Genomic DNA, 21,318 nt, shown 5'->3' with positions numbered 1-21,318 from the left:
TTTTCTTTTTTCTACAGCATCCCTATATTTATAAAGTCACTTTTGCAACAGCTAGTGAATCTTCTGCGCTGGTAATTAGACCATTCATTGAAAAAGGAACATTAAGGGACCTGATATATAAGGTAGCGTAAGGTATGCTCTTGGGACATACCATAACATATGTATTAACATGATCTTGACAAACTATATAAGATTGCAGAATGTATTTTTAATTTGCATTAATTTTTTTCATATTGTGTGTGGTTGGTTTGAAAGTAACAATCATAGCAGAAATGTATTTTTAAAGGCAAAACCAAAAGATCCGTTTTTGAAGAAATACTGCAACCCGAAGAAAATTCAAGGTCTTGAACTGCAGCAGATTAAAACGTTTGGCAGACAAATACTAGAGGTAAACATTTTATAATTATTCAAAATGCATTTACAGTCAAAGACAGCCAGTCCTCTTGAAGACATATTTATCTTAGCAGCAGTAAAACATTATGGAAAAAACAGTTCAGCTGTAATTTTTTTATGCATGCTAAAAAATGAGGTTAGAACTTAAAAAAAACCCAACACCAAATGAATTTCACAGAACAGATCCATGGATAGAAAGAGGGAGATTATAGAATCATATGTTAATGCATTTTCTACAAAATGTACCCCAGGTGGAAAAGTGATAACTTACTGCCATGTAAACATTACTAGTCCCTTCTTGGACTTCTGTCTGGGAAAATGTCCAAGTTGAAAGAAAGTGTGAAGCAGCCCCTCAGTATGACGGTGGGCTCTTACAGTCATTTGAAGTGTACTGACTACTGTACGTAGCCAGAATAGTCCAGAATATAGGAGTGCATCTTATGGAACAGCTTTTAAGACCAGGCATACAGGTGCCTAAACAAGTTGATTGTTACATTAGTCAAAATGGAAATGTACTCTCTGAGTGGAAAAGAAACATATACCAGATACGGAGAACTTACCCAAAAAGAGTTGTGCAGGGGAAAATTATGCACTGGAGAGTGATCACAACAAAACAAGCCTTGTACCTATCATTCGAGTGAAATCCCTAATTGTGTAAGGGCTGGGAAGCATTTTTGGGAAGGCACTGCATGCATTACAGGGGATGTTCATCCCAGCCTCTTTTCTCAAACTGAAATCTCTCTGTTTGGTCTCACAGGTCTTAAAGTTCTTGCATGAGAGAGGATTTCCATATGGTCACTTACATGCTTCCAATGTAATGTTGGAGGGGGATACATGCAGGTTACTGGACTTGGAGAATTCATTGTTGGGGCTCCCATCCTTCTATCGGTCCTATTTTACACAGTTCCGCAAGATTAATGTAAGTCGGGGACAAATTATTTTGGTTAACAGACACGATTATAATACTAAAACTCTTTCTTAACTTTTAATTATGCTATGATGAGCAGAAAGATAATTGGATAAGAAGACAAAGGTATTACAGCATTGTATTTGTTTCTGGCTTTTTTGTGAGAAGTGCTTGTTTTTCAAAAGACAGAGAAGAAGAAATAGAGAGAAGCAATGAAAAGATAGGAGGGGATTTCGACATGCCTGTCCCCCTCTGCCCCCAGGGAAAGAGAGTGCAGAGAAATAAGTTAATTCTGAAATGCAGTTTTACAGCTTGCAGTGCGTAGTTGACCTGTCCAGATGAACGTTGTACTGCATTATAAAACTGCAGTTGTCCCTCATTTGCTGAGGGAGATACATGGTTTTTTCCCCCCTAAAAGAAATGCTTCTACTTATGGGTAGGTTCTTAATGGGTAGGATCCAGCAATCCCCTGGATGAAAGTACTGACATTCCCCTCTCCCCCACAGCCCCTTTCTGCTCTTCCGTGTGACCTCCTGGCTTGGCATGGCTATTATTTCACATGACCCCAGAGTCAGAAATGGCCGCTGGGGGCCGGGGGGGGGCAACATGGGACAGATCCACAATTCTTACATCTGTGGCTTATTGGATCCCGCCCTTCATTAGGACTGCTTATGGCCTTACTGATGTTGATGTACTAGCAGAAAAATCACTGCCACCTGCCACCTTCTTCTTCCCTGTCCAGCTTGCCAGTCAAGATCTGCCTCACAAGCCCCCTTGTTTGTGCCCCCACCTTCAGAGGGGAGGATAATAGTAACCAGAGACGGGGCTGTTTCAGTAGGGTCATCTCTCCTGTGGAATGTCCTTCCCCTGGAGGCTTTCCTGGCTTTCCTACATTGCTTTCTTTTCACCCAGACTTTTAATTAAGGGCTTGATCTTTTCACACTATTTTAGTCTGGAGACTGTTATTTTAAGCCATCTCTGGTTTGTTTTTATAATCTGTGTGTCTTTTATGCTGTGTTTTATGGGGCTTTTTAGTGTTTTGTTTTTATTATTTTGTAAGCCGCCTCAGGCAGGTTCTTGGAGAGGTGTCATAAAAATGTTCTAAATAAATAAATCTTCTGCTCCTCTCTGATCACAGTTCTGCCCTCCTGATAATGCTGATGGCTCTCTCTGAGCAGCTTGCCCTGGAATCATCTGACTGCTTGCATGGTGCAGCTGTAGGATTTATTGAACAAGCTGTACCACGCTGTTCACATTTTATCGCTTGTCTAATTTGCTATTGCTTAGAACTTTACAACATAAACACCCAGCGTAGATGTTGTTTTGCATCTGCTCTTGCACATGATCCCACATGCTAGTGAATCTTCTCAATTACATCCATGTGCTGTTCATGCTATGCTTTTCCACTTGGAGACTGTAGTGGAAATTCATGCAAACGCATTATCAGTGATGTAAATGGAGAAGCAGCTCACCTGTTATTATACACATGTTCTGGCAAGCAGGTGCTGATCCTTCCGCCCTCCTCTTCTTTGCAGACTTTAGAAGGTATTGACGTACACTGCTTTGGTCACTTACTCTATGAAATGACGTATGGGAGACCCCCAGACTCTGTCCCGGCGGACAGCTTTCCTCCTGCACCATCCACATCTGTAGGTCAGTGAACTGTGTATCATAATAGTTTACCCTAACCTGTATGAACGTTCTAAAGCCTTAGCCAGCCATTTAAAAAAACTCCCATATTTGTGTTTAAAAGCAAGTTATAGAAAGATGTTGTGTGGGCAGGGGGGCATGTCCCTGCCATGGCAGCAACAGCAAGCAGCACAGGATTGAGTAGGAATGGTGTCCGTATGGCCCACTGCCATGCTCATTGTTGCTGCCACCACCAACCTCAGCCCGGTCCTCCCTTTTTTCCTCCTCATGCCTTAGCAAAAGGACTCCTGCTATTACCCAGAGCCCTCCTTTTCCCTACCACGTTGCACTATAATAACTACAGCTGAGGGGGGAGGACGGGACAAAGCGGTTGCCCTGCACCACTTTGAAGGTGGAACTCACCTCCGTCCCCTTATCTCTGTGGTGGCTGCAGCTAGAGCATCTGGATGGCCACTCCAGCTTCAGCCACCACACTGTTTCCTCCTTTTAAACCGTCGCAAAACAGGGCTTATTTTTGTACAGATTAAAAGGGGGCAGCCCCACGAACCCCATGAGTCATGTTTGTAACAAGCTTGACATCATGCAGGCGTAACTCCCCTTTAATCTGGGAGCTGCTTGTGTTTTGTACATGAAATGATCCCCACATGGAAGCAGCTGAAGCTTCCCAGTTGTGGCTCTGAGCAGACTTAAAACCCAATCAGGGTGAATGCACAGATGAACATTTCAAGAGCAAAAGTTATAGGTAAGCAAGCTGTTTTTGATCATGGCTGCATATTTGTTCTTTGCTAAACCAGCGCTGCTGCAGAAGGGCAGTAATTCTTAGAGAGAGGTTGCTGTCTTAGGATGCGCAGGTAGCTTCTGGGGGATACCCAAAACTGCTCACTAAAAGTTCTCTCTTTTCTTTTGCCTGGTGGAGGATCATCTGCTCCAAACAATCAAGATAATACAGAAAGCTGCATGTCCTTCCCACAGATTCTCAGAGCTTGGGAGCAGCGCAGTAGCACTTTGATTTTCCAAATAAAATGTGTGCTTCTAAAGGGTCCTTTCCTCAGTGTTAAAAACATACTAGAACCAGAGGTAAATGCAGCAGCTGTCTCTCGCATTAAAATGTAATCTACCCGTAGCCCCTTGAGTGAACACAGCCTTGTGCTGCTGGCCTTTATCTTTGTGTATGCAGTCTCTTGCCACAGCAGTACAAACTTGTGTTGAAAGGTCTGCTGCAATGTCAACTTTGCACATATCAGTCAATTTAAGATTTTTCTTGTTATGGTTGGAAAGGCATTCTCCTTGAAACGCTTCCAAGCTTTTAATGCAATTCTTAAAAAGAAGCTGCATGGCCTGCGTGTATCTCAGTATCACTATCTTTTCCCCTTCTCCTTTAGTGACTGTACTGGAATCCATTCTTTCTCCTGAAGCCATGAAGAATGGTATGCCAACCGTCTCCCGGCTCTTACAAATGCCGTAAGTCCTCACTGGTAAAATTAAGTCCTTTATTCACTGTGGAGGCCAAAGTAAAAACTGACCGTGAATGGCACAGAATCCACTGTTTGTGCCTCCTCTAGTACAACTCAGGCCTTGTAAGTGGTTGCTTGAATCTCGTAGATGCAATATCACAAGACATGAAATGGCTCTCCAAATGACTGCAACGATTCCTGCTGCAATCCTGAGTTAAATTCACAGCGATTGTTTAGGCAGTCCCTGTGCACTAATGGCTTGTCATATAGGTTGTAGAAAAGGGGATAAGGAGTGGTAACGATTGCAGTCTAGTTTTGGTAAATCTCCCCCTTCTTCTTTCAGGTTATTCAGTGATGTCCTCCTTACAAATTCAGAAAAAACACAGTTTAAGGTACAGTTGAATGGCCAATTCAGTGCTTTCCCCTGTTGCATTGAATCATGTCCATATCCACTTGCTTTATACTGAGGCAGACCCTTGGTCCTTCTAGTTCAGTACTGCCTCTGCATATTGGCAACTCTCCAAGGTCTCAGTTAGACCCTCTCCCAATATCTGTTGTCTTGGAATTGGGATTGCTGGGGATTGAACCTGTGACCTTCTGCATGCAAAATCTGTGCTTTACCACTGAACATCTTTCAGTAGATTTGTCTGTCTAATGCTAGCTTCAGTTTTGTGGGTTGCCTGTTGAATGTTTTGCCACCATCTCAAAGCTGCATATAGATAGGAGAGGGTTCCTCAATATTCCCTTGAAATTTTTTTCTCCTCTCATTTTTCTGTTCTTGGCATCTTGCATTCAATGTATCTTGCATTCTTCCTATTCCTTCTCTTCTCCGTCCCCCTCACTGGCCACTGATAAAGTCTTGCTGCATCTTCTTCTTTTGTTTTTTTGGGTTACATATCTCAGTATGGTTTTGATTTTCTCCTTCCCTTGCTTGAACTACTGCAACCTCTTTCATTGGCCTTTCTTTCTGACACTGAGGGCTCTCCTGTACTTTGCCTCTTGCTCCCTTGAGCTCTGTGCATGCTCCAGCACTCTCTTTATCCTGCTTATTCTCCGCATCTTCCTTTGCCTGAAACAGTTGCTGCCTACTTCCTGTCCTCATCAACATCTACAAGTTGCCTTTCATGAAACTCCATAGATTTCATTTGGTCTTCAGTTTGCAATGAGTTAAATCTTTCCTTTGTTTCTTAAACTTGCTGCTCCTGCTTTGGACCGTTTAGTCTCCATCCCTTGTATACGTAGCCTAGGTGCCTAGGTAGCAGAAATAGTTGACATGTGCTGCTTACCTTAATTTAAATTTTTTTAGAAGGGTCACCTGTAGTGAGGGGAGCAAGGGAAAATGGCTGCATGAATGCCTGCAGCAATCCTTAGACTCTGTGACCATCCTGGGTAATTTTTCTCTATTTATCAGATTCCCACGAAGTTAAAAGAGGCATTAAAGACTGCCAAAGAATGCATAGAGAAGAGGCTGGTAGAAGAACAGAAAATGGTAACTCTTGAACTGTTGCATTTGTGTGGATTACCTACCAGTCAAACTGCTACATTAAATAACAAGGATCAGAGCTAATAACATCTAAAAGCCATTGCTTGTACTTGGGTCCAGAACACACACTCTTTGGTCTCCTTTTCCGCATTACGGATTGGCAGTGGGGCTGAGGATCCAGCTTTTATCAGCAGCGTGTGTTCTGCTGTTTCCCTTTGAGTGTCTGTCCAGGCTATAAAGTGGAGTTCTTAACGGCAGTACGTGGCCGTTTTACTTGCACAGAAAGTTCCCGGCGGGACACTGCCCTAGAGGGTCACTGTGACAGGAGCAAGCAGAATTAGACCCCTGTGGCTGTACTGGTTCTGAAGAGACCACTCTACCCTGAACTGACCAGTGATGCCAGCTAGTGGTGGTGTAGAGCAAAAGGCAAGCTTACAGCTATTGTGGGTCCTGCTGGCCCTGTCTGAGATGAGTGGCCTCTGCAACCCTGGCCTGTAGCACCACGGGGCTTTCTCTTGGCCCATTTTATCTTGCCTCTGCCCTGCTTACTGCCCAGGAGAAAGGGGCAGAGCCCAACAGTCTCATGCCTCTCAAATATCTCCAAAGGGTTGCTTTTCTGAGGCTTAGTGGGAGACAGGACAATTGTACCAAGGTTTTGGTTTAGACAAAAAATCAAGGACTGAAACAGTCACACTTTATATTTCCCCTTTTTGTCCCCTTAGCCTCACTGCTTTGGTTTTTCTGCTTACAGTGATGGGACTGAGGCAAAGAAAGCATTCTTCCCCCACATTAAATGTGTTTACTTCTTAGGGAATGCTGAGCTGTGCTCTGCTTTTATTCTTAAGGTGCCCATCAGATAATGTCCAGCTTGGAAGGATGCCCAGAGAAAGAGCCAAACACTGCTCCCTAGCTACCCTTCAAACTCTGAGCGTGAAGGAGCTGGGAATGTGTGTGGGGGGAGTGGGGACAATATCGTTTTGCTCAGGGCACCCCCAACCCTGATATAGGACCTGCAGGTATATTCATAAGGAAGCCTGCCTCAGCTGGCCTATTGAAAGCCATACTTGGGCATTTCAGAAGCCATCAGAGAGGGAGAGTGGCTGTTGTGGGAAGAACAACAATAATAACAGCTGGATATTGGGAAATGTTTCCTGATTTGCAAATGCCTGTGATTTGCCTCATTCTAAATCTCATTCTTCCCTCCTTTTAATAAAAGATTCATCAGCACAGAAGACTGACGAGAGCTCAGTCTCATCACGGTTCAGAGGAAGAGAAAAAAAAAAGAAAGATCTTGGCACGGAAGGTGAGATGGGCCAGGATACAAGATCAATAAAACAACTGTCTAGAACTCTTGTTATTTTTTCCTCCTCCTCTGTATTTTTATCTGGTATTTAAGCTGAGATAAGCAGCTGGTTTTCAACACTCTTTAAAATAGCCCTCCTCCTTTGAAGGCTTTCCTCAAAAAAACAGAGAACACTTTGTATTTTTGCTCTGGTGTTGAAAATTCTCTCCCTGCTGAGAGCCTGTTACGTATTTGGATTTTTGTACATTGTTTAGTTATTTGGCTGCTTTTAATAAATAGGGCAGAGCAGGTTTTATCAGGTCATTTGTGATGACGATGATAAAACACATTTTTGTTCCACCGTTTCTTCATGGAACTCAGAACGGACATTCTGATTTGTCTTTGCCATGGTCCTACGAAGTAGGTTAGGTTGAGAGAAAATGACTGGCCAGAGGTCACTATGTTGAAACTTTATGGCTTGGCTGAGTGGGATTTGAGCCTTGTTCAGAATCTCACAATAATATCTGCATTACATTAATGGGGGAGGGGGGATATCTGAACACCCTGTCCTCTAACATATGTGGAGGGGTCTGGCTGTGGTTATTTGTATTTATCATCTGTGGCAGGGTTGTTTTTTTTTCTTGGGGGGTGGCCAGTCCACATCTTATCCTCATGGTCTGTAATGCCGCTGTCATCAGCCTGCATTGCTTCCCTGGATACCTGTCCCACACACAGGTTGGTATATTCTTTGTGCTGTTGGAAGGGAATAATGACATGAAATTCTAATCTAAGACCTGTTCATTCCTCTTTCTAGAGGTATAGTTTCTCTGGGGAAAGTGAAAACAAGTGAGGGGAAGATTCTGTTGATGAAGGGTGAGGGGTGTTTTCCTCTCCCATCATCATGTGGAGTCTGATGAAAAATAATTCTTGTTAATATATAGGGATGATTTGGGTTTCATAATCCAACACCTGCTTTTGAGAGTAATTGCTTGTTGCAATTTTGATGAACTCTACCTTCAGTGAAGCACTAAAGTGGGTACTTGAATGACTCAGAGAGGCACAGACAAATGCCATTAATGGTTGGGATTGAGAGGTGTGTTAATACTAATAATAACAACAACAACATTTGATTGATATACCACCCTTCAGGACAACTTAATGCCCACTTAGAGCGGTTTACAAAGGGTGTTGTTGTTATCCTCATGACAATCACCCCGTGAAGTGAATGGGGCTGAGAGAGCTGTGACTGATCCAAGGTTATCCAGCTGTCTTCAAGCAGAGGAGTGGAGAATCAAACACAGTTATCCAGTTTAGAGTCCTGCTGCTCATAATCACTACACCAAACTGGCTCCCTTGGGCTTGGAGTCAAGACATGTCTTGTCCACCAGTCGCCCCGTGCTAATTCAAATTGGACTGATGTATGTAAAATGTATGACCACTTTGAAACTAGAGGAAGATTTGGCTGTTAACAAGGTTTTTGGAAAAGGTTCAATCCTCTCTTCTTCTGTTTTTGTTTTTGTCTCCAAAGAAGTCCAAACGCTCTGCCTTTGAGAGTGGGGAAGAACAAACGATGAAATACAGCAACTCAAATAATTCAGGTAACCAACTGTACCCAGGGAGAACATGTGGTGCTCTTTAGTCTGGGAGTTTGTGAATTGTTCTGCTATTCCCCTTGTTTAAAGGATGTCAAACAAAGTTAGTGAGGCTTTTTTCTGGAATAGTGATTTGTGGCATTTAAGAAATTCTTCCCAGTCTCTTCCCTCATGAGAAGAGGTGTGTCTGTGGGTTACTTCCAGTCTGTGGTGGATTTCATATGAATTAAGTGCTCCACCTCAGTGTGGGATGAACACCGGAATGCAACCCTCCCCTTTATTTTTACAGCAAAGGAATCAGGCAATTTGCTTACTTGCTTCCAAACAAGGTGCAGTCACCAAGATCATGTACGCAAGTCCTTTGACACTATATTTCATGTATAAAGCCAAATGGAACCAGATTTGTGGGAGACTTTTGAACAGAGGCTTGCAGATTTGGTGAGGATAGTGTGTATATGCATGCAGGCACACATGTTTGTTTAACCCTTTCAGTATGACTCACATTTCTGATCAATAACAGTCCCTGCCCAGAGCGGTTTCCACTTATGAGAGGAAGGGATGAGAGAAAAGCGTGATTTTTGCGGAGCGTGATCTGTGGGAGAAGTGCACATATACACTGTCCAATCAAGTTAATAGTCTACCTTTGCTACATTTCAGGTTTTCTTTTAATATCTAGGGCAGTTTACACATACCTTCTTATTCTAATTGGGTTCTCTTCTTGGAATAGACAGCAGCTCAGTTCTTTCCAAACCTTCATAGTGGGGATCCACCAGTGGCATTTCCATCTTGTTCAGGGCCATCTGCTGACTTGGCAAAATACACTGTAAATTTCTCAGGGTAGCCTCTCGCAACACACACTGCGGGTTTGAGAGTGGTGGTGGTGAAAAGTGCCATGAAGTCATAGCTGACATATGGTGACCCCGGTGGGGTTTTCATGGCAAGAGACTAACAGAGGTGGTTTGTCATTATCTGCCTCTGCAACCCTGGTCTTCATTGGAGGTCTTCTATCCAATTGCTAACCAACACCGACCCTGCTACGCTTCCAAAATCTGATAAAATCAAGCTTGCTTGGGCTATCCAGATCAAGGCAGGCTTGAGAGTAAAGCCAATAAATCCTTTGCTGGGATTTTGACTCTTCTGCACATTATTGTTCATCACTATTCAGTACCCGTTATGACAGTGCTTTTGTCTAATAAACACAGATGAAGTGGGTGAATCTGCCCGGTGAAGTTGCTGCCCTGCTGCCAATTACATTGCTTGGCCTCCCCCTGCCTACTGTACTGCACCTCCTTTTTCCATCTTAGATATAATCCCCTGCCTGTGCTTGCTGTTCACTCCAATAAAGAATCTCATTTTAAGCACTGCAGCTCCAGCAATTGTGCACATTTTCTTCTTCAGCAGGCTCTGGGGCAAGTTCACCTCTGACATCGCCTTCCTCTCCTGTTCCACCTTCCATGACAGGTGAGTTCAAGTGTCAACATGCAGCCTCCCCACCTCTGCCTTGGTTTTGTTGCTAAGTGTAATATGGACCAGTCTTAACCTATATAAGAAGAAACTGCTGCCTTTAAGAATCTTTTTGCTTCTACAGTGTAATTGAATAAAGAGTTCTGATTCTGTGCTGCTCAGTTATACATGAAATGGTTCCAGCTTCCTTGTCTCACAGCTTCCGCGTTCATACTTGGTAGATCTTCATAGTCTATGCTACTTTAATCCTGCCTGCCCCGTGAGCCTTGTGCTGTGTTGCAAACCATGTTTTCAGGATGTACCGTGTGTGTGGACTCTGTCCGTGCTCTCCGCTTATGTTATTCAACAACTTCTTTGTGTACACCTGGATTAATGCTCCACCTCTGTGTCAACAGCACATATAGCTGTTGTTTGTGATGTCAGTGAAGGATCGCTGTCATTTGCAGGAACTGATGCAAATGACTTCCAGGAGTTGGAGCAGCAATTCACACGGTGGTAACAGGAAGGGTAATAGTGTTGTGTAGTAGCTAAGAAGTTAAACTATGAATGAGGAACTGAGTTCACAAGGGGCCACAGACATGCCATGGTTTCAGCCTCCCTGACCTGCCTTTAAAGGGTCATTGCACAGGATTATAGATCTTCTAAAAATTTCTGTTTGTTATTTATAATCCACCTTTCTCAATGAGACACACAGTATAAGTCAATACAGACATGGACTGGGACATTCAATAAAACAATGCAATGTGGTAAGGATAACAGAAATTTGGAAACAAGCAGAAATCCAATACAGAGCTGGAAAATAATATAGTGTTGAATGTTCTAAAGCACGAGATAAATCAGCTTCCTCCATATCTTGTGTGCTACCCCTCCCCCCCACGTTTGTTAGCTCTTCTGATCTTTCTGGAAGAACGGATACAGAGGTTGGAACATAAAATAAAAACTCAGTCCTTCAGCCTGCCCAGATATGTCTCTTCGTAGGACTCTCTTCTCTCTTAGCAACTGTGAAGAGCATTCTCTGGAAAAGCAGGTGTAGGTTTGGCATAGATGGACCTGCACAAACTGCTCCATTGTAGGGCTCAGAGGAAATGGAAAGGCTCATGGCATCAAAGTAGTCTCTGGTGGAAGGATGGGAAAGGATCTGTACCACAGCAAACTACTTTAGAAGGATTTTGCCCATCCAGAATTTACCATGCTGAAATATGTAATCCATTGATCTGGGACTGTATGAATAGACTCTTCAGTGTAGTGACGGGTGCTCGTCAGAGCTGAGTCCACTATTGTCTTCACTTAGCACACAGGAGCCAAAGCTTATTTTTCTGAAGAGTGGTTACATCTCAATCACCAATCCAACTTCAGGGTATAACTAGAATTTGGCAAATGGAGGAAGAGAGAGGGATCAGCCTTTTCAGGAGCTGCTCGATCCCTTCCCTCATGGCTTCCCAGATCAAACAAACAAATTTCCCAGCCTTGGGATAGCCTGCCTTTGCCCTCCTTATTGAGTTGCTTCATGTAATTTGTTTAAATTTGTTCTCTTAAAAATGAGTTTTGCCATATTTCTTGATTTAATTGTTACAAGCCTATCAGTCGGCAGGTTGTTCTTCCCTGAGGCACTGACTAGTTGCTGGCCCTCATCAGTGTCTGAACAACAATTAGAACATTCAAGATAGGATCAAATTTCAATTCCCTGGATGGCCTGTTGCTACTGCCAGTTGCTGTAGATGGAATCAAATTGTATATTTTGTTGTAACCCCCTTTTTTTTTAACGTATCTGTTTTGTATCTCACAGGCATGCTGCGAATTATATTTATTTACATTATTTATAGTCCACCTTTCTCACTGAAACTCAAGGTGCATTACACAGTGTGAGTCAGTACAGTGAATATCAAAGACATTTCAATAAACATGTAATAGGTATATACATGCAAATTTGCAAACATTTCTATGTTTACTCTTTAGCAGGGCTTTTTTTCTGGGAAAAGAGGTGGCGGAACTCAGTGGGTTGCCCTCAGAGAAAATGGTCACATGGCTAGTGGCCCCGCCCTCTGATCTCCAGGCAGAGGGGAGTTTAGATGGCCCTCCGCGCCGCTCAGCGGCGCAGAGGGCCATCTAAACTCCCCTCTGTCTGGAGATCAGGGGGCGGGGCCACCAGCCATGTGACCATTTTCAAGAGGTTCCGGAACTCCGTTCCCCCTGAAAAAAAGCCCTGCTCTTTAGTTAATATGACTATTTACATTTTGTGGAAAGGCTGATCTCTCATCTCCACTCACCTCCCTTTGCAATTCTTTTCCGCGTCTGCTTAAATTGAAAAGCAGATCCTTCTTAATGCCGAACCTTTGAGTGCAATATAACTGTCTGTTTTGAAATAACTCTGCCTCCTGCTGAGTTGGCTGCAAAACAAACTTTTTGCCTACTGTAAGCAAATTAAGATAATTTCATGGTCTTACGAGACAGGCAGTGTTTTGGTATACTGATAATATAATACCTCATACAAATCAACTGCTTTGTTGATTTGTATGGGGTATGGGGATTATTGTCTTCGTTTATGATTCCATAGAGGATCCAGTGTGGTATAGTGATTAGAACAGGACTTTAAAACTCAAGTTCAAAGCTGTTGAACCTTGAAACTCATTAGGTAACGATGTATTGTCGAAGGCTTTCACGGCCGGAGAACGATGGTTGTTGTGGGTTTTCCGGGCTGTATTGCCGGGGTCTTGGCATTGTAGTTCCTGACGTTTCGCCAGCAGCTGTGGCTGGCATCTTCAGAGGTGTAGCACCAAAAGACAGAGATCTCTCAGTGTCACAGTGTGGAAAAGATGTTGGCAGGTCATTTATATCTACTCAGGAGCCAACCTGCCAACATCTTTTCCACACTGTGACACTGAGAGATCTCTGTCTTTTGGTGCTACACCTCTGAAGATGCCAGCCACAGCTGCTGGCGAAACGTCAGGAACTACAATGCCAAGACCACGGCAATACAGCCCGGAAAACCCACAACAACCATCATTAGGTAACCTTAGGCAACATCTAACTTTTAAAACACAGCCAGTTGGTATTCCATATAGATGAAATAAAAAACGGCCATCTCAGTCTGCCATGAGAAATAGTTTTCCCAGCAAAGTTTTGTCTTAGTGGAAGGCTAGCAGAGATGAGTAGGCCTCTATATTTTGTGTGGAAAGGATATAACTATTGGAAGGTAGTACATTGGACTCCTCTTCGGCCACTTATGAAATCACTCTTCTGTGGTCTTTATCACCTAACGATGTAAAAGGAAGGTACTGTTTCTTTATAAGAAGTGCTGTGTAAACCAGTAGCCCCTTGATGCCAAAGCCACCTGCTTTGAAACTTCTGATGTAATAATCAGCTTTTACACAGGGCTTTTGATCTGAGAATCAAGAGAAGGTGAGGTGAAGCTCTCTCTGCTTCTACCCACTCTTCTTCCTGGAAACATTCTTCGTTTTTCTGAAGCAGAGCCTTTTTGGGGGGTGGGGGATAAGGGATTCTAAGTAGCCTGTGGATGCAGGATCATGTTTGGACCGATGAGAAGAATTTAAGTGCCATTTGGGATGAACAGAGGTCATCAGACCAGACGAGTTCATGTTAACAGATAATCGGCAGTGGGGCTCCTCCCACTACCAAGCTGGCAGAGCATCACCACTGCAGAACAGCACCACTGTAGAATGTACTAACTAGTTTAAGAGCAAATGGTTCTCCCTTTTACTGATAAAATATGGTATGTTCTGATACTATTTCAAGCCAATTAAGATGGCTCCCTGCAGGATCGCTGCAGGGATTCTGGCAGAACGTAGTCGGTGTTATATAATCCTGGGATTTTACAGTGGTGGGCTAACCCTACCACTCCTCCACATACACAGTCTTATTGGTGTGCCATTTTGTCCTCCACTGCCTATCCATGCTGAGGTGTGGGTAGGGTTGCCAACCTTCATGTGGGGCCTGGTGATGTCCTGGAATTAAGTTTTAATTCCAGTTTTAAGTTTCAATTTTATCTCCGGAATACACAAATCAGTTGCCCTGAAGGAAATGGCGGGTTTGGAGGCTGAACTCTATGGCAATATACCCTGCTGAAGTCCCTCTCCTCCCTAAATCCTGACCTCCACAGGCTCCACCTCCAAATCTCCAGGAATGGCCCTACCTGGAGTTCAAAGCCCTAGGAGTAGAGTAGCTGAGGCACCCACAAGGGCTTTAACTTGAGAGTTGTGGAGGAAGCAAACCTTTCTGACCTTTCTGTGTGCTGTGTGCAAAGTGAGAATGGTGGCAATGTTTGGGCAGTGGGTCCTGGCAAATCTCTGATTTTGCTATCCTGTTTCTTTAACGGCAATGCTAATAATACCTTGGGGTTACCCCAGCTGTGGAAAAAACATGATAAAAGATCTGTTATGTTTGTGACCACAATCAGGATACCTTTTTCCAGTGTGCAGCCATCTTTGTGTTGGGCAAAATGGATATGGGATACCAGGTAAAGTTGAGGGATAGGCTTAGAATAGATCTGTACACCGCCATATGGGAAATGGAGGGTTGACTCAAGATTTCTAATCCCTTTTCCCCCTCTGTTTGCAAAGTGAGTTCTATGCAGGTGCAGCCTACAATGGGGCCTGTACCTGTTTCCATGTTAATATTGTAGTAGGTCAACTGTGATCAAAATTAGATTCAGGTAGGCACTGGCCTGTAGCAAAGCTATAGCATGGGCAAACCCATTTGATACTAGTTTAATCCTCTTGAGGAGAAAAGGCTAGCATGAATACAATCCATTTACATGATTAAGAGTTCTTTCCTGTCGCCAATACCTATTTTGATGCTTTGAAAAATGCCATAGTAGCTTCAAATGACCAGACAAGGGCAGTTATGCACATTCTACTCAACAGCCTGGGTTTTGTCTTCTCCTTTTTTCTACTTTGGGGGTGGGGGGTAAATGGGGGGGTGAAAGTAATATCTGTATATGAATTAGGGTGCAAGGGTGTGCATGCATCTTTCCCCCTTGCTATAAAGAAGGGGTTGGATCTTTCCCCATCTCTCTGCAGCCCCATGAGATCTCTCAGAAATTCATGATTGGGGCTGAAGGAGCCATATGGAGAACAAGCTACGAGGTTCTGCAGTAAGGTGTGAAATGGTGCAATCTCCCTCTTCTGTTGGAGTAGGCAGCAGATCCAAGTATTTATGCACACACGAAGATTTTTTTTGCCAAATTTCCTTTGCAGTACTGGCACCCACTTTTGCTATTTTGTTCACAAGGTTCCTTCCACCATCTAGATTCAAAGAGTCTTATGGGGCTGCTGGGTGAAAGAGAAGGTGGGGAAAGATCCACCTCTTGCAGTCCATAGGATCTAACACTTTCTGTTGAGCAGTTATACCTGAACTGTGCGCTTGTGGATGATGCCGGCAACTTCTATGTTGTGTGAATTCCACTGGACATAGTTCCACATTTGAATCTGGGTTTTGTAGGATAACTGCTTAATCAGCATCCAAAATGAAATGAGTAGGAGTGTTTATTTTCTTACCCCCAGTGGTTTGATTAGGAAAAAAGATGAATAGATTCCAGCAGAACCAATGTCAGCCAAGAGAATTTCACCGGAACCAAACTCAAGCAAGGAAGGATACTATTGCAAGCCCATCAGAACCAGTGTCACTCAAAAGAACCCAGGCAGGCAGAACCCCAGGCCAGTGCAAGCACAACAGAACCAACTCCATACCACAGAATCCCAGCAGAACCAAAGTCAGAAAATCCAAACTGAAGCAAGGAAGGACATTGTTGCAAGCCCAACAGAGCCAGCAACCAGCACCAAATCGGTCTGGGAAGCCTGCAAAGGGGGGAAACCTCACTCACTCATTCACTCACTCCCCCCTCCCCTGTGGGGGAAAAGCCTTGGAAAGTTGTGGAGCAGGGGGAGAAAAGGGCTGGCAAGAAGAGCCAGCCAGCTTAAAAAGGTTGTAGCTGGATTTGGTGGATAAACCCAAATATACTCAGACTTGTCTGGCATTGATTTATTTGGTATCCCAATTTTATTTGGGGTTCTGTTATTTGGTAGACTTCGGTAATACCAAATCAGCAATTTTCCGGTATATATTTAGTATAACAATCCCGAATCACACCTATTTGAGATTAACTGGCGATTCTATATTTCTCCTGTTGAAGGCTATAGATGTTTAGCTGGAAAGGCAGTTCTTCAAGTGGTCTACTCCCTTTATCTAGGGTTACAGAAATTCCTTATGCTCCTTTTCTCCTAGGTTGTATTCCTTCCCATGGGTTTTTTTTAAAAAAAATTGGGACTGTGTTGCCTTAAAGGCAAACATAATTTTAGTCCCGCATGAATTTTCTTAGCCTACAGCCCAGGTGCAAGTGCAATAGACAAATCAGACCCGGGCATGCAGATTCCTTACCTCTTGAGTCTGTTCATCTGTTATATAGAAAACAGGCAGGTCTTAAGATTGCTGCGTCAGTGCTTGCTCCACAAGCACAAGTGTTACTGTGCCACTTCAGAATGTGAGTGTGGAAGTCCACACATACCTTTTACCTTTCTGTGATACGAATTCATGCAATTCTGACAAATCCTTTATTACAATGAACAATAAGCGGGTCTGCCTTTTTGTCCTCTCTACGAAATAGTGTCCTCACAGGTATCACTGGCTATTAGTTTTTCAATTGGAATCCACAACTGGGGATATTGGTAGCTTTTGGAAAAACTGCCAGAGGTAGTGAAATTAATACATTCATTCCTTTTGACCGTACTCTGGCAAGCTGATTCTGTATCTCTGTAGCCACTAAATATGTATGCACGCTTTGTGTAAAATAAGTCATGAAAAAGAGAAAGTAGATTAACTTATGCTGGTGTAAAAACACAAAATTAATTGCCTGCGATGCAGAGAGCTAGTGAAGTTGAGCTTTCGGGAGACATCATCTGTACAAAACAAGTGGGATTTTGAAAGCGTGCTAGTAGGATTGCCTCTGAAGTCTAAAGACTTTGACTGCACTTTGAATGAAAACATGCTTACTAAAAGCTCCTGCTGCCCATGTGGCTCAAATGGAGTCCTATAGCACAACGGTAAAGGAAATGTGTTTACAGAAGGTTTCAGGTTCAATCACAGGCATCTCAAGTTAAAAGGCATCTCTGGCAATAGAGCTGGGAAAGGCTTTGGTCTCTTGTTTTGGAGAGTTTTGAATATATAATATTATACTAGATGGATCAGACTTCTAACCATTTAGGGCAGGTTCATATGTTAATATGAAATCCTGGCAGAAATGGCTGAAATTAAGGTGGTCCCTTTGCACTATGTGTTCAGCATGCAATTTGAAAATTTGTGTCTACGGTTAATTCTGGGCAATGGAAAAGCATTCTTGCGTGTCACTTTGTCTAACCAATGTGTTCGTGCTGCTAAATGTATTGAATTTCTTATGTCTGCATTTCTCCCCTCACTGCCATTGAATGGCCCTTTTAACACCAGAATAATGACTGTTGTGCTCTTTTTTCCTCTTTCTCTTTCTCCTCTGCTGTCTTCAATAGAGCATGCGCCATTTTGAACGTGAATTCTCGGTAAAGTAACTTGATGTTGATTTCCCCATCATTGGATTGACAGGGTAGGGAATGGTGACCACAAACCCTAAAGCTGAAAAAGGGGGAAATATTACAAAGTGTTTACTCATAAATTCTTTCATTAAGAAAAAAAATGCTATTTAAAAAGGGAAAAAAAGCCCTCACACGTTCTACCCTTCTCTTGTAAACCGAAGTCACACCTGCCATTACTGAAGAGAGTGATTCATGCATAGAAGACTTGTTTTCTGGCAGCATTGTAATCAGCTCCTTTGGGGCTTTGCCTAACTCCTTGATAAATTTAACAGGGCTCTCAACCCATCATAGATTATTGTGCTGATTAATCATGCAGTGTTTAATTTTCTTGATTAATGGATTAAATATGCATATTCCTACAAACCACAATATAGATCCCTCTTTAGGGATAGCTGAGAGAGCAGAATTTTTCTTATTAAAGAAAAGTCACCACTTGGCACCCGCTTTTGAAGGATGGGTACCTGGAATATAGAGTACAGACTGACTTGCAAGCAATTGTGAGGGCTGTGTGCAGGAGGGGGGGGCAAAGGAAAAACCATCAGCTTCTAAAAGAATTTTTTAAAGTCCAAAATGGCAGCGTTTGATTGGGGAGGGGGGACAGGCTGTAGGAATGTCCCAAGATATTTTGGTACATGAGGCAGAAAATCCAAGTAGTCACCCCTTTGATGATAAAAAATACAGTAACAAGTGGCTGTAAATCTCCATTTGAGAGGCAAGTAGTGTCACACTTTGAATCTCTACTTAGGAAGCCCACAGGTAACCTTGAGCCTAGCCTCTTTGCTTTAACCTACTTATCCTACCCTTGCTGCAAGAATAAAATAGAGGCAGGGAGAGAGTGTGTGTACCCCCCAAATTAAGCTACTTGGAGCAAGGGTAGAGTGAAAATTGATGGTTTGCTGCCCTTTAATGACATCTCTGAGGCACCTCCCTGTGACCAACAAAACTCGCCTAGTGAGCTGACGATTTGCGCCTTTGTGTTTTTTGCTTAGCAAGCAATGTTCCCTTATAGCGTGAGAGAAGTTGATTCCCTGCTTGTCCATCCTGCTGCGAGTTTTGTGAGGTACAGAATTTTCCCACTTTTGTGTGTGTGTGTGTGTGTGTGTGAAGAGTAGGGACCATTGATGATGAGAAGAGACCCTTTCCTCCCTTGCCCACTTCCAACTTCACTGCCTTTCACATACAGTGAAGAAGAGTGTTGAGTAGAAGCACCTATGCCTTTACCACGGTAACACTTTACAGCCAAAATGACCTGAATAGTTGAATCCCATCTGGTTTTGTACAAGCTAGATTGAGAAAGGCATCTTGGCTTCTGTTTCAGCTGGCAATTAGCTTCAGTTATTGGCCATTCGTAGTGCCAGATAAGACGGAAAGTTGTTTCACCCTGAAAAAACATATGTTTACGCTGGGTCCAAATGAGGGGGTGGAGAAAAGCAGGAATGTGCTTCTTTTTAATTTCATCCTATCGGTTGCTAGGAGGAGAGTGATCATGGCCACCGTTTGATTTTTAGTCCTGCTTTAGGCAATTAAGGTACAGAGTGATGGGAACTGGCAAACTTATCTCAATTAGTGCAGATTATGAAATATTTAGGCAATGGAACTGTATGTTATAAATGTAATAGGTCAAGAGGGAGCCTTCCACCCCCCGCCCCAGCCAGTAGTACACTATTTCCCCCTCCTTTGCAAGCCAAAGTGGTATTCAGCTGAAATGGTGCTTGATACAAAAAGAGAGGACGATGGAAACATTAGCATATTTAGCGACATGAATGGTTTGTCCACTCACGTGAATAACATGGTGTGAGTGTGGAAGGAGATCATGCTGGACTGGCCCTCAAGAGCAGGGGAGTGCACTAAAATCCCTGCTTACGGAAGCTGGTGGTTGGGATTTGCACCCCAGTTCCCTTCTCATCTTTTTGCACGAGCATTGTACTTCATGAGTTACTTGAGATGCTGCTCTTAAGATGTGACAACATATGAATCAGTCCTCAGTTTTCTCCTGCTGCATGCTATTGATTCATTTCACTTAAAGAAGAGTTCAGGTGTAGTCCTGTTACAGGGAGAGGGAGGGCTTTTTTCACAATGGGTGGTGCTCTCAGTGTAAGATATTGTGTCTGTGTTCTTTAAAGGGGAATTGTGTGCCCTTTACTAGAAAGGCGACACATGCTGCTTCCAAAGAACTAAATGTGTAAGAACTGAGGTTCACACAGGGATCAGGCCTTGCTATGAGAAGGGGTGACTTTGCTGGTGTGGGCTGCTTTGAATGTGTTTAATGCATAAGCTTTGCCTGAACAGTATTATGGGGGAATGCTTGATCTCCAAGGACATTAAAAAAAGTTAAGTCATAAGATGGCACCCCCCCTCTCTCTGTGTGTAAGCAGGGCTGTTTCACGCCTTGCTAGTGACATTGCAGTGCTTCTGATGCTGCTGAAACCACACTTCGTGCACAACTCTCTAGTAAAATTCATTTCAATTACCAACAATGCAAATATTGTAGTTTCCCCCCTTATCAGCTGGAGAAAAGATCCGAGTAATGTCTGCTTTTATTTGTGCAATAAAACGTTCAAGGCCAGCTGCTTATCAGCTGAAAAAGTTGTTTTATGCTTAGTAAGTAATTTCCCAAAAACCTAACACTCAGGGATTATGTTGAGTAACTGAGGGTGGTAATAATATGTTGGGTCTAAATATACCTGTCGTTGGATTGTTTATCTTTTGAGTGTTACTTTCTCTTGTCCTCTATGCCTTAGTAACTGAGTTCTTTTTCCCCTTTAATCTTTTGTCCCCAGAATTTTAATCTGCCATCATTGCTGCTTTCATATCTTTGTTTTTGGCTTTTGTATCTTCTATCCTGTTGTGCATGTTGGGCTCAATTTTTGCTTATTTAACTGGTTCACCTGATCTGAAAGGGCTGAAATAGCAATTTAGATATACTTGCTGGGAATGCGGCTTTTGTTCACCTGCTTGATCGGTATATGCCATTTCATGCATGCTCTGTACTCTTTCATGTTTTTTTGCCATGCAGTGCATTTTATTTCATTTTTCTCCAGTTGTATTTGGTCTGTCAAGTTATGCCAGTTACTAACACAATTGGGAGAGATTCTCATTGGGATAAACGTTTCAACAGCATCTGGCTGGAAAGACTGGTTAAATCTTTGTTCTGTTGGGGCCATCAGCTTGTTCGTTCCATGGCTGCATCAATGTCATTGGATACTGCACTATTGTTAGAATATCTTGCAGAATGGATACAGCCCCCCGAGATTAAGCCTAGTTTATCCAGTAAAGGTGATCTGAGGTAGAAAGTCTTGTGTTGGGCTTGTGTCTCAAGGCAGGAAAAGGTGGGAAAGACCCTCTTTAAATAATGCTGCTTCTCTATCCTTGTATTCATGGCTGTAGCTACGCAACCCCAGGATGTGATTTGGAGTATGTGGTGCAAGTGTATACATAATGAAAAATATACAAGCAGCACTTTGGGATGGTGTGATAAATTGCACAAGGATGGATAGCCTGTGCACCTTTTCCTGC

General features: G+C 43.1%; 1 protein-coding gene across 2 annotated transcripts in view; it reads left to right on the top strand.

Moving 5' to 3' along the window:
- The window catches only part of PXK (PX domain containing serine/threonine kinase like), a 54,346-nt gene that overhangs the window by 30,079 nt on the left and 2,949 nt on the right, over positions 1–21,318 (top strand). Inside the window, exons 8-17 of one of the 2 annotated variants that reach the window (XM_054978366.1) lie at positions 18–122; positions 287–388; positions 1,151–1,312; positions 2,836–2,953; positions 4,333–4,411; positions 4,748–4,796; positions 5,816–5,893; positions 7,104–7,190; positions 8,698–8,767; positions 10,163–10,222. In XM_054978366.1, the coding sequence (XP_054834341.1) occupies positions 18–122; positions 287–388; positions 1,151–1,312; positions 2,836–2,953; positions 4,333–4,411; positions 4,748–4,796; positions 5,816–5,893; positions 7,104–7,190; positions 8,698–8,767; positions 10,163–10,222 (910 nt within the window). Of the gene's footprint in view, positions 1–17; positions 123–286; positions 389–1,150; positions 1,313–2,835; positions 2,954–4,332; positions 4,412–4,747; positions 4,797–5,815; positions 5,894–7,103; positions 7,191–8,697; positions 8,768–10,159; positions 10,223–21,318 lie in introns of both variants that reach the window. The other variant, XM_054978365.1, reaches the window with a different exon arrangement.

The sequence above is a fragment of the Eublepharis macularius genome, chromosome 4 (assembly GCF_028583425.1).
Source record: "Eublepharis macularius isolate TG4126 chromosome 4, MPM_Emac_v1.0, whole genome shotgun sequence".
NCBI classification, from domain to species: Eukaryota; Metazoa; Chordata; class Lepidosauria; order Squamata; family Eublepharidae; genus Eublepharis; species Eublepharis macularius.
The sequence above is the reverse complement of the archived record's forward strand: the minus strand, read 5'-3'. Positions and strand labels throughout refer to the sequence as shown.